Source organism: Typha latifolia, chromosome 13 (assembly GCF_019914945.1).
Source record: "Typha latifolia isolate L0001 chromosome 13, TyphaL0001v2, whole genome shotgun sequence".
Taxonomy (NCBI): domain Eukaryota; kingdom Viridiplantae; phylum Streptophyta; class Magnoliopsida; order Poales; family Typhaceae; genus Typha; species Typha latifolia.
Window position 1 is genome coordinate 2,363,915 of NC_133098.1, and position 12,118 is coordinate 2,376,032.

Here is a 12,118-nt window from a genome sequence, read left to right on the forward strand (position 1 = left end):
AATATGTAATAATTGCATTTTAACTAAAGATAATCTGACTATAAGAGAGTGGTCAGATAATAAGACCTGTTTTTTTTTCTTGTGGAAAGGAGAAGTTGGTTAAACATCTATTTATCAAAGTGTGAATATGTGCAGCATATTTGCAGTAGACTAAGGAGAGTTTATGTTGTAAAGAGATACCAAAGAATGCCTTGTTTAAGAGGAAGTCCAATGTCTTATAACAAAAGATAGTAGGAAATTGTGGACTAATTGGTGCATTAGTGTGCTGTGGGTTGTTTGGTTGGAGAGGAATGGAAGAACTTTGCTTGCTATAATCAAAACTTGAAAATAAGTTTTGTCCAATATTAAAGTCATATTTATGTCCTAGCTAGATATCCAAGGTGATGAAATTATGAGCAAAGCACAAAAACGACCACACAAGAAAATTTAATGATTTTGGATGATTATTAGTGGTTGGTGGTTTTTTTTTATGATAGTTATACTAGTAGGTGGTTTTTTTTTTTAAAAAAATATATTAAATTTAATAGAAAAATTAGTGATTTTATTTTGGTTATATAAATATAGGAAGTTGGTTGAGACTTTTGAAAGTATAAGAGGATAAAGTAATTATAGAATGTTAAAATATATTTAAACCCTTTTTAAATAATCCTTATATTTACTGCAGCCCGAATTCGGTGCGGTTTTTATCGGGAATAAAGTTCTCACCGAAAACTTATTTTAGAAATAACCCTCAAAATAATCACATTTGGACACGAATCTTGATGTATCTGCCTGACTCATCGAACGGCTGATCTCTAAACCTCTTGCGGTTCTCTATCTCCCACGAATGAGGTCTTCTAACAAATTCGCGGCAGTTGAAATCTTTCTTCTAAACCTCAAGCTCAAGAAACTCAGCCGTCACCCTCCAAACCAGAGCCTCGCCTTGCTTCCAACTCAACAATGGCGGAGGACGCCATCCTTGGCTTCCTGCAATCCAACGACGAGATCGCCGACTCCCACGAGTTTGCCGCCTCCGTCGGCGTCGGCCACACCGAGCTCGAGAACGTCATCAAGAGCCTCAAGGGCTTCGAGATCGTCGACTCCAAGGTCCTTCCTCCCACCCGCAAAATACCTAGAATCCCTGATCTCTGTCCACTCAAAAAGCCAATCTTTATTGGAATTTTGCAGGAGATTACGAAGGATAGATGGGTACTGACGGACGAAGGGAAGTCTTATGCTGCGAATGGGTCGCCGGAGGTGCAGTTCTTCTTGGCTATACCTCCCGAGGGCATATCTAGGGCGGATCTCAAGGTTAGCGTTTATCTATCGTTGCATCGGTTTAGATGGAAATGTACTTAGGAGAAAACTTTAACTTGTTCTTATTCATGGTTCAGGTAAAGTTGGGTGCTGAGATTTTCGAAATTGGGAGCAAGGCGGCTGCGAAGAACAAATGGGTCGGCTTTGATAAGGATCTGGTCACTAAGAAGGTGGGATTTTGCTTTTTTAGAATATCATTAGTTGGATGTTAATTGACTGGCTCAGGAATTATTTCCGACTTTTGGATATTTTTTACTCCTATCGTGTCTATGCAACTATATTCCATTGGTTTCATCTGTTTTTATTGTCAAAATGTGCAACTACGGGTTATGTATCTTCATGTCTTGTCATGCTCAGTGTGGCCACTGGTGGTGGGCACTCACCCCACTGCTGACCGCCTAGGCAGATGGTGAGCGATAAGATGCACTGCCTAGCGCCTATGCAGACGGTGAGCAACAAGACGGTCTAATATTTTTGATATAAACATTTAAAAATAAATAAATATTTATATCTAATGTTTTTAAAGACGGCCAAAGATGGCGAGCGGTCACCACATGTCACTACATCGCCTAGAACTTAGGTAGAAGGCGGGCGATAAGGCGGTTTAGCACTTATACGACAGCTTGAGGTTGGACTTGAAATTAATAGTATGCTATCGATAGGGTTGGAGAAGGAGAAACACCCAATTTCCTACTTCAAGCTCCTGATCAATCTGGTGTTTGCCCATCATGGTCTTCATGTGTTCCTGTGCCTTAATCAAGTTTTCTTTAAGGACTTTCATTATCTCTTCACGGCTGTGTAGAACCTTCTCCACAATGTCAACCTTCATAACTCCTCCGTTATAGGATAAAAGACATGGACGATCCCCATACACCACTTGTTAAAGGTGTTAGGCTCGTAGATGAACGACAATTAGTATTAAATCAGAATTCAGGCAAGGATAAACAACTACTCCATTTATTGGTTTAAGCCCACAAAAACTTCAGAGATACTACTCCAAGCATTTGTTGACGACCTTTGTTTGGCCGTCAGATTGAGAATGGTAAGCAGAGGACTTGTTGAGGGTAGTGCCGATCATCATACACCACTTGATAAGGTGTTAGGCCTGTAAGAGAATGGCAATTAGTATTAAACTAGAATTCAGGCAAGGATAACCAACTACTCCCTTTGGTTTAGGCCCACAAAAACTTTGGAGGTACTACAAGCATTTGTTGACGGCCTTGTTAGATTGAGGATTGTAAGCATAAGACTTGATGAGAGTAGTGACTTGGAGATAGAATTCTCTTTAGAAATAGCTAATGAACACAAGGGACCAATAAAAATCAGACTTCACTCTCTGATAAGTCTTGTGATAGTGAGCATGCCCTCCTAGTGGGCTAACATGCAGTAAATAAAAAACTTTAGATATGAAAAGAGAGTGCGGAGAGAGATAGAACCTCTCTCCATGAAAAAAAAAAGGATTCCTTCCTTCATTCTGAATCATGTGGGGTCCAAACTGCCCTCCTGAAGCTGTCGCCTAAAAGTCTGCACGTGATAATCAGCTGCATGCTCTCTTTTTATTTCCTCCAACCAATCAAGAACTGGAGTAGAAAGTGCCATGATATTTCCTTCCGCTTGTGAGAAAGAGCATCAACCACCACATTAATAGAATCGCTGTGATAATCTACCGTGAAATCATGCTCAAACAACTTTGACGCGCACTGTTGTTGCACGGATGTTCCAGCTTTCAAATTGAGCAGGAAATTGAGCCTTTGGTGATTAGTTTTAACCACAAAATTTCTGCCAAATAGGTATTGAAATTTTTTAACCACTTCCTCACAGCCAGCCCAAGTGCTAGCAGTTCCTTTTCATAGGTAGAGAGAAATAATTTTTTTCCCTCGAGAGCTTTGCTGGAAAAAATGATTGGATGCATTCCTTGAGAAAGGGATTAATAAGACAGGTTGTTGAGTTATTGCTTCCTTCAATTTGTTGAATGCAGTAGTAGAATCATTAGACTATTTGAAGGCGTTCTTCTTCAACAGCTCGGTTAAAGGTCTAACTATATTCCCATAGTTTTGGATGAAGTGTCTATAATACCTAGTGAGGCCAAGAAATCCCTTGGGTGCTTGAGACTTTTGGGCTGAGGCCATTTGATCATACATTTGATCTTCAGAATCAACTGCCACTCCATCTTTGGTTATGATATACCCTAAATACTCAATAGAAAGAGTAACGAAAACACACTTGTTTCTTTTGACATACAATTGGTTATAACAAACAAGATCCAAAATGAAATTAAATGTTGCTCGTGGTCTTTTTATTTAGAACTATAAACAAGTTTGTCGTTGAAAAATACAAGGACAAACTTTTAGGCAAGGGTGAAAACTTCCTTGGAAAGTTGAAGGAGCGTTAGTTAAACCAAAAGGCATTATGAAAGGTCGTTTTCTGGATGTCCTCTAGCTTCAGAGAAATTTGATGATAGCCCGAGTGAAGGTCGAGTTTTGAAAAATATCTGAGCGCCATGCAACTTATTCCTCAATCACGGGAATTGGAAACTTGGCCTTGATAGTCAGTTGATTAAAGGCTTGATAATTCACACAAACACATCACGAGCCAGCTCTTTTGCGTACCAAAAGAGCGGGAGAAGCAAAAGGGCTCTGACTGGGTTGGATTACTCCAAGGTGCAACAACTCGGCCACCAAAATTTTCTAGCTTAGACTTTTGGAGATGAGGATAACAGTAGGGCTTTGAATTCATAAGTTTCGCACCAAGAATTAGAGAAATTTGGTGGTTCCAAGTGCGAGCGGGAGGTAGGTGCTTTGGCTCTCCAAAAGATCTTCATATGTAGATCACAACGCTTGAAGTTCAGTTGGGGGAGGGGGGGATTTCTTCTGTGAGGGTATATAAAGAACAGTGTTGTATTAGATAACAGTTGTTACAACTTACAATGAGGAAGAGTTTCTCACTTTTTTGTTTGACAAGAGCCCCATCCTTTACCTTGCCTCTCTTCAAACAGTAGCGAGAATCGTTTTTCACGAACTGCATAGTGAGATTGGAGAAGTCCGAAGTGATGGGTCCCAGCTTTTCTATCCATTGAGCTCTCAGCACAATATCACATCCAGCCAAGTCTAACAAGTAGAAGTCAGCTGAAATAGTGATATATTGAAGGCAAAGCTTCACCCTTGGAATCTTTCCCTTGCATGGTATCCTCTTTCCATTAGCAACAGACACATCAAATCTATGACCATAATATTGCAAGACATTGCATCTATAAGAATTATCCACTTTGCATATCTACTTGTGTACTGTTTAGAGTTCATTATTGTCTTAATTCTTAAAGGTCTCACTTTGATACCCATAAAATATAAGTTTGTTTAGAGGTGCATATTTGTGCAGCTATTGTTAGACCCGTAATATTAGATCATAGAACTCGCATGTAGTGTCCCCAAATCTCGTTTTATAAAACAATTTTTTTTATATATATGTATATCTGTTCTGTAGGTCGGAAGCGTCAAGGATGACACCAAAGATCTACTTAAAAGAATTGATGGCGGAGAGGTTATTGCTTGACATCCATCTTCTTTGCTCTTGATATGGCTTTGTTTAAAAATATTATGAATGCTTCATTAATCATTATAAATAGCTGAGATGCTGGTCTTTTCTTAAAGATATGTAATATAAAAATCTGTGGTCATATTGATGGCTAAATACTATCTTGCCCCATGATATTACCCCGTCATCAATTTTATAATGAGAATTGCATCTATTAGTGTTGCTATAGTATATTCATTGCTTTGCCTGTGAAGTTTGTCAAAATGGTTATACACTATATGCTTTTGTAATATTTATTATTTAATCTTGTTTCTCATGAGTTACGAACTAAACATGCAAATAATGGGCCCTCTATTCAGTTCCAATGGAACCTCGAGATTCATTCTACTTTGGTCCTCGGATCACCTTCTATTAAAATCTTGTTTTTCTCTTCAAAAAGTACAGATATTAGAGGAAATTATTTGGTAATCCACAGTATACATTGGATATTACTGCTGTATTCATATTATGATTCCTCAGATTGTTGAAATTTCAAAGCTGTGCCTCATTGATAATGCATATCAATGAAGGAAGTGAGAAATTCTTTTGAACCTAAGCTTTGCCAGTTGAAGCAATTAATAGTGTATGCTGTATAACAAGCTCAGATAGCACTAGCCTTATGTTGGCTAGATAGACACAACGACTATGTGTTCACATCATTTGATCTTCAAAATTCGCCTGCCTTATGGCAGATATTAGATAGTAATATAGTACTTGCTGTTGATTTGCTACTGCTTCTGTTACAGGCTGTTGTTGATAAAGTTATCAATGATCTAAAGAGAAGAAAGCTTATCACTAAGTAGTAAGATATCTTTCCCATCAATATTCAGATTATTTTTTCTGGTTATAGGTTTTATTTTTATAATTTCTTCATGCGGATATTTCTGCTTTGGCAAGCGTGTATACTTGTAATATCATTCTATATGGTCATAATACTGGTCCATAATGATATATGCTATCCTGTCCAAATTATTTTTCTTCCCATCCATATACTGCACTTGAAGAGTATAAGTTTTCCATCACACCTTTCTACAGCACGTGGAGAGGTTATTCATTAAGGAAAGGTCCAAAGTATGTTTTGAAGAGGAAGAAGGCTGCGACTGATTTGACTCGAGAACATCTGCAAAGGTAGTCTATGTAATAATACCTTAGCTTTGAAGTGTACTCACTATCCACTCAATATTTCCTATAATTTGTTTGTTTGCAGCACCATAGGTTTGTAATATACTTATATTTGTCATTCTAGAGAGACAACCAAAGTAACTAGCATGTTCCCAATTAGGTAACTAGTGAGTGATGTTTTAAAGAAGCTCAGTGTATATCTATCTGTAGATGCCATTGTGAAACAGCCCATCTTTTGTCAGTTGTTTGAAGGTGCTAAAATGGTTTTCTTTCTCATTTATTATGGAAATAGGAACCATACTCAGGACATGCTCATTTTTAGTTTGAACATTAGCACTGGTTATTATATAATTTTGAGAGATATAGTAGTCTTAATAACTATGTCTATATTGTAGAGGAGTTTGCACTTGAGTTTAACTTTTGAACTATTCAATTTTGTGTTTTGAAGGGGTGACTGGAAGGATCTGGAGTTTAAAGAATATAACCTCGATGCTCAAGTGCAGCCAATCCAAATCGGTTATATGCATCCTTTGCTTGAGGCATGGTTAAGCCCGTCTCTTTTTCCTTTTTAAAAATCAAATAATTTATATGTTGGGTTCAAGCCATGTAGCTTTTATGACAATCGTAAGCTGGATTAATTTGATAGACGCTTCTACCAGGATATTCATAAGATAGGCACTTCTACCTGGATATTCATAATGAAAGTAAAATGCACTTATAAGATAGACACTTCTACTTGGGTATTCTTTGTTTCTATTATTTCCATGTTTATTATACAAATTAATGAAGACCTGCTAATATTAATTGAAATAGATATTACATTTCATCTTAGTATTTATTCTTAAAGTCGACCTTCTCCTTTTTCTTTAAGGAGATACCAAAAGAAAATTAAATCAGTTGATGTATCTTAATTTTTGCTGTACTGCCTTTCAGGTCCGTGAGGCAATCCAGAATATCTTTCTCCAAATGGGGTAAATGATAATAAATTGTTTTTTGCTGATTACATATACCATAATCTCTGTTGCTTGTGACTCTATATTACTGCTTGATGCACTCTGCATGTCTTGATGCAGTTTTGAGGAGATGCCAACTAATAATTTTGTAGAAAGCAGGTATAAATTTCTCCTCAAATACATTTGTCTTCTTACTGTTATTAGATTGATCACAGGCAGAAACTGGGGATAAACATTCTTATATATATATATATATATATATATATATATATACATGAAACATCAGTATACCTGTGGTCCATCTGGAGAATGTAGGGAAAGTACTTTTCCCTTGAGAATCACATTATAGATTGTCAGTGTTCAAGACTTCAAGTTATATTGTAATGTTTGTTTCCAATCTACAGTTAGGAAATATGTGACTTCAATGGCTCTGATCTCCTAAGGTTTATTTGATGTTTTCCTAGTACTAACTGGTCATCCGTGCCTTGCAGTTATTCAGTCATACACATCTCACTCTGTATGTTTGCCCACATGTTTATATAAATGAGTAATCTAGTTTAATAAATATGTATACATATATGTATATATCTACAGTTATGCTGGGAATACCTCTTAGCAAAATCCCATATAGGATATTTTATACTAAAGAAACTTGCTGCAAAAATGGTCTATACTATTTGCATTTTTGGCTAACAAAAACATACTTTCTCTTTAGTCTTTATGGCATCCTATTAATCAAATAAACAGTGGGTAGTACAATGGACTGATCGCTGGTTATCCTCTCGTCTGCAGCTTTTGGAATTTTGATGCATTATTCCAGCCTCAACAGCACCCTGCCCGTGATTCACATGATACATTTTTTCTCAAAGGTACCATTTTGAAATCCTACAACATTACATGCTGGAATGCCTTTTGCAAAGAAGACTCTTTTCATGATTAAATTTTGGCAGTTCCTGCTACCACCAGACAATTGCCTGAAGATTATGTTGACAAGGTGAAGCGTGTTCATGAATTCGGTGGTTATGGATCCAAAGGGTATGCACTTCTACTTCTGTTTATATGAATCACCCATGTAGAAGTTTCTGACTAGAGCCATGTGCTCCTCAGATATGGATATGACTGGAAAAGAGATGAAGCAGAAAAAAACCTCCTCCGCACTCACACAACTGCAGTTTCCACTAGAATGCTGTACAAGCTTGCTCAACAGGTCCATTAAATAGATTTCTAATCACTACTTTTTTAGTGTCCCTTTAGTTATATAATATAGTTAGGTTCACTTAAATTTGACAAAGTACTAGTGACCTCTGTTTTTGCTCGTGTGAACTGTGGGTGACGTATTGAAGTTTATAAAGAATTAATAAAATACTCAAATATAGAACTTCACACATTTGCTCTTATGAACCAGTAACCAAGTTATTATTTGGGCATTAATTTGGTTAAGAGGGACCCAGAATGTTATGGATTTTAAGTTTCATTGAAAGGAATGAGGAAAGAGTGAGAGATGACATCTACTATATGTTTTGACTCATTTGTTCTGTGTGCACCAAAAGACCAGTGGACCACTTGTAGTAGTTGAAGGAATTCATTTCCTTTCAGAATCTCCGATATCACATTTACCTTTTGGTTTACTTGTGGTATTGTGTATTTAACATAGCTTACGCCAAAATGAATTTCACAAAGACTTAAACGTGGCACTGGATTATGTATTGGCAGTCGTGAAAGGGTGTGTTAGATTACTGACCTTTTGAAGTTTGAACTGTATTTGCTTCATGTGAAAATGTAAATGATAACATGTCGGTTCAGATTTAAGGGTTTAGCATATTATTCTCTGTTGAAGTTTCATGATAGGAAATCTGTCGTGGCATATGCTTTGTCTGTTGAACTTTTTATTCTCTTATTTACTGTATAGTGTAGTAATAAAAGATTATTGCCTTCAGCGACTTTTTAGCCCCAAGAGATATTATTCTATAGACCGTGTTTTCCGTAATGAAGCAGTGGACCGAACTCATCTTGCTGAATTCCATCAAATTGAGGGTAATGAGAAATTTTCATTAGTAAGAATAACTCTCTTTTCTTGTTGTTAGTACAAGAAATTTGATAAAGAGATCCTGAAAGGTCATCCAGCACTTATAAAGTTATAAACTATTTGGACAACGTGCTCTCTGATTTCAGGTCTAATTTGTGATCGTGGGTTAACTCTTGGTGATTTGCTCGGAGTGTTGGAGGACTTCTTTTCGCGCCTTGGTATGACATTGTGTTCTGTGGCAGGATGCTATTATACTCTTAACTTTGTTTTTGTTGCATTAGGAAGTTTGTGATTTCCATATGCAGTCCAAGAACTAGTGATGGTATTATATAGTCGAAAATTCCTATTAAATTTAGAGTCAAGCATTCAACACTGAATTGTTGTTTTCCAGCCGAGACAACTTTGGGCAAACTGAGGAGTTTGAATGCTACTTATTAGTAGGAATACCTATTTTATTGTTACAAAGCCAAATTCCTTCCATAATCTTGAAAGTCTATAGATGAATTGAAGGCAACTTCTCATAAGGTGATTGGTTGATCTTGATGCTCCTCTGAAATCAACTGGGTCTTCGAGTGACCTTGCATTTTATCCTTGGTCTGCTACTCGTGGCTGCATTTGGTTACACTTAGTCAACAGTAGAGAGTTATTCAGGCTCTATCCACCAATCTTCTTGGTTTGTGGGGTGCAGAGAGGGGAGCCGTCCTGTTGAGTCAAACCAGATGGGTCATCAATTTGAGATCCTTCTCAAACTGAACTCTGACCTTATAACTCCAAAATAGCCTGATTGTTGCATTTTTACTTTTGTACATTACTTTCTGATTGCTTCTATTTGCATAGAACTCTGGCAGATATGCAGGTTAATATCTATGTGCACCTTTTTGCTGGACTCTTCTCTTTTAGTGCAATAAGATTTAAGAATTTTATTTGCTAAACATTTCACCTCCTGTCGCTGTTACCCTTGCTTATAGGGATGTCAAAGCTGCGATTCAAGCCTGCTTACAATCCGTACACTGAACCAAGCATGGAAATATTCAGGTGAGGAACTTTTCTTTAGCAAAATATTGTGTTTTATTTTCCTTTCTTCTCTCTTCAGGAAATTTGGTTTGTTTCAGTTATCATGATGGTTTGAAGAAATGGGTAGAAGTTGGAAACTCTGGCATGTTTAGACCGGAAATGCTGCTTCCCATGGGACTCCCTGAAGATGTCAACGTTATTGCATGGGGTCTTTCCCTTGAGAGGTATATCTATCTTTATTTTCCTCTTTAGCATTATCTCTGGACTACGGAGTATCTCAATGTTGCGCTCTCTAGCTTTATTCAGGGAAGACCACCACTAAAGGAGAATTTCATTCAAACCATTTTTCTCGGTTTTTGATTCCCTGAAACATGTCTTTGGTCCATTACTCCGTTATGCTAGCCTAGTTCATAGATTAAGAGGCTGAATTATTGAATATTGCTATCTTAAAGTTAAAGTACTGACTTGTCTTCCCGTTTTTCATAATCCAGACCTACAATGATTCTCTACGGGATTGATAACATCAGAGATCTCTTTGGGCCAAAGGTATTAACGTTGTTGAACACATAATAAGCTTAGAATGATCTGGAACTAACTTTCTTTCCAATCTTCTGCAGGTTGATTTCGAAATAATAAAGCGCAGCCCAATGTGCCGCTTGGGTCTGTAGTTGATCGATTGAAGCAGTTTGCACCAAAGAGATGTCCGATTCAAATTATGTCTATTTAAATTGTTTGAGAGAAGTCTGCTTAAATTAGAATGAGTATGGACTCTGTTTTCTTTTTCTATCAAATCAAGTGATTCATGTTACTTTCTTCAGTTTTAGATGTGTTTACTCTATACAAACGTGAAACATGTCAAGTCTGATCAGTCCATCATTGGTATCAACTTTCAGCATTGATGGTGTGGTTACTTTTACCATCACGATATATGTAAAATGAGCTGTTTTGGCCATAAGTTCAAAGAATTCTGTAGTGATCACTGCTCAATCATTTAAAGGTAACTTGTCCACATTGATTGAATTATTCTTATCCAATTCCAGAATCTGATGAGTTCCGAGTTCGTCATTATGCTCTAATAAACTGAATTTGAATTGCCTCTGAGAACAAAATTACTCCATGTTTTAGTCTATCTTTTGAGGTTTTGTAGTAAGTAGCATATGCGTTCCAGCTGCGTGATCCCAAAATATGGATTGCGAAGAACAAAAAAGGAAGAAGAAATAATATGATTATATTTTTTTTTAAAAAAAAAACTATAGAAGACTGAGATCCTAAACTCATTTGGACCTGTTAGGTATTATAGATCTTGCCTGCCTTCACGGCGCATAAGAGATATCTGTCATTCATTTATGCTGTTCTTTCGCAAGACAAACGAGTTATTCTTTGGGGCATTTTCACAAACATCTCATTGGTGACGAGAAAAAAAGACAATCTAAGATACCAAAACAGAACCCCAGTTGGGGCTGACAAGTGATTCCGAGATCACTCGGAGGAGTCGCGGAAGAGGGTATTGAGGTGGGAGGCGAGGATGCCGGAGGTGTCTCCCTCGGCCTCGCGGCGGAGGTCTTCCTTGAGGCGTTTCATACGGTAGGCGAGGGCGTCGCGCTCGCCACGGAGGTCGGCGGTGTCATTAGAGAGCTCGTTGATGCGGTACTTCTGTCCCAGTGAACGCAGGCTCAGCATGAGGATCCCGGTCATCAGGAACAGCTGCACGAACCCGTCCTTCCGCTTCATCGCGTTCTTCAGCAACCCTAGCGGCCGCCTCTTCCGGCCGAAGCCGCCGACGTCGCCTTCCATCCGATTCAAGCGCGTGAGAGATTTGGGGGGCGGAGGAGAGAAGAGAAGAGAGAAACAAGGAGGGGAGGAGGGGGTTTTAGCTTTATTTTAGGGAATAGGGACTCTTCAAATGGAGACATGCACGTGCTATGCACGTGGACGATAAGTTGTATTTTATCATATTATGGTTCACACCTTGCCACTACTAATTCTATTGTCATTAAACCCCCTATATTTTTCATTAAATCTGAAAATGAAAAATTCAATCAGGTGGATTTAAAAATAGTGCAAAAGAAGGCAGGACCTTAACTACAAGAACAAATAAGGTATGGATTGGTGCTTAATCCACTAAGATTCTAGCTCA

General features: G+C 37.8%; 2 protein-coding genes across 2 annotated transcripts; one reads left to right on the plus strand and one right to left on the minus strand.

Moving 5' to 3' along the window:
* Positions 1 to 725: 725 nt before the first annotated feature.
* LOC140800417 (phenylalanine--tRNA ligase alpha subunit, cytoplasmic) lies at positions 726 to 11,004 on the plus strand. The gene is made up of 18 exons (XM_073155202.1): positions 726 to 1,086; positions 1,168 to 1,290; positions 1,374 to 1,466; positions 4,777 to 4,833; positions 5,613 to 5,668; positions 5,902 to 5,994; positions 6,437 to 6,527; positions 6,922 to 6,959; positions 7,062 to 7,100; positions 7,734 to 7,810; positions 7,892 to 7,976; positions 8,049 to 8,148; positions 8,879 to 8,975; positions 9,114 to 9,185; positions 9,936 to 10,002; positions 10,080 to 10,205; positions 10,473 to 10,527; positions 10,599 to 11,004. The coding sequence occupies exons 1-18, from the start codon at positions 940 to 942 to the stop codon at positions 10,647 to 10,649; spliced, it is 1,467 nt and encodes a 488-aa protein (XP_073011303.1). The 5' UTR covers positions 726 to 939; the 3' UTR covers positions 10,650 to 11,004.
* Positions 11,005 to 11,273: 269 nt separating this feature from the next.
* On the minus strand, positions 11,274 to 11,848 carry LOC140800418 (uncharacterized). The gene has a single exon (XM_073155203.1). It carries the CDS (start codon positions 11,773 to 11,775, stop codon positions 11,461 to 11,463), a length of 315 nt encoding a protein of 104 aa, XP_073011304.1. The 5' UTR covers positions 11,776 to 11,848; the 3' UTR covers positions 11,274 to 11,460.
* Positions 11,849 to 12,118: the final 270 nt, after the last annotated feature.

What these genes read in the sequence shown, in the direction of transcription:
- LOC140800417 (XM_073155202.1), top strand. Translation starts at nt 940, where the DNA reads ATGGCGGAGGACGCCATCCTTGGCTTCCTGCAATCCAACGACGAGATC. An exon ending in GGTGGTTATGGATCCAAAGG is followed by an intron (nt 7,977 to 8,048) that starts GTATGCACTTCT and finishes TGTGCTCCTCAG; the next exon opens with ATATGGATATGACTGGAAAA. An exon ending in TGAATTCCATCAAATTGAGG is followed by an intron (nt 8,976 to 9,113) that starts GTAATGAGAAAT and finishes CTCTGATTTCAG; the next exon opens with GTCTAATTTGTGATCGTGGG.
- LOC140800418 (XM_073155203.1), bottom strand. Translation starts at nt 11,775, where the DNA reads ATGGAAGGCGACGTCGGCGGCTTCGGCCGGAAGAGGCGGCCGCTAGGG.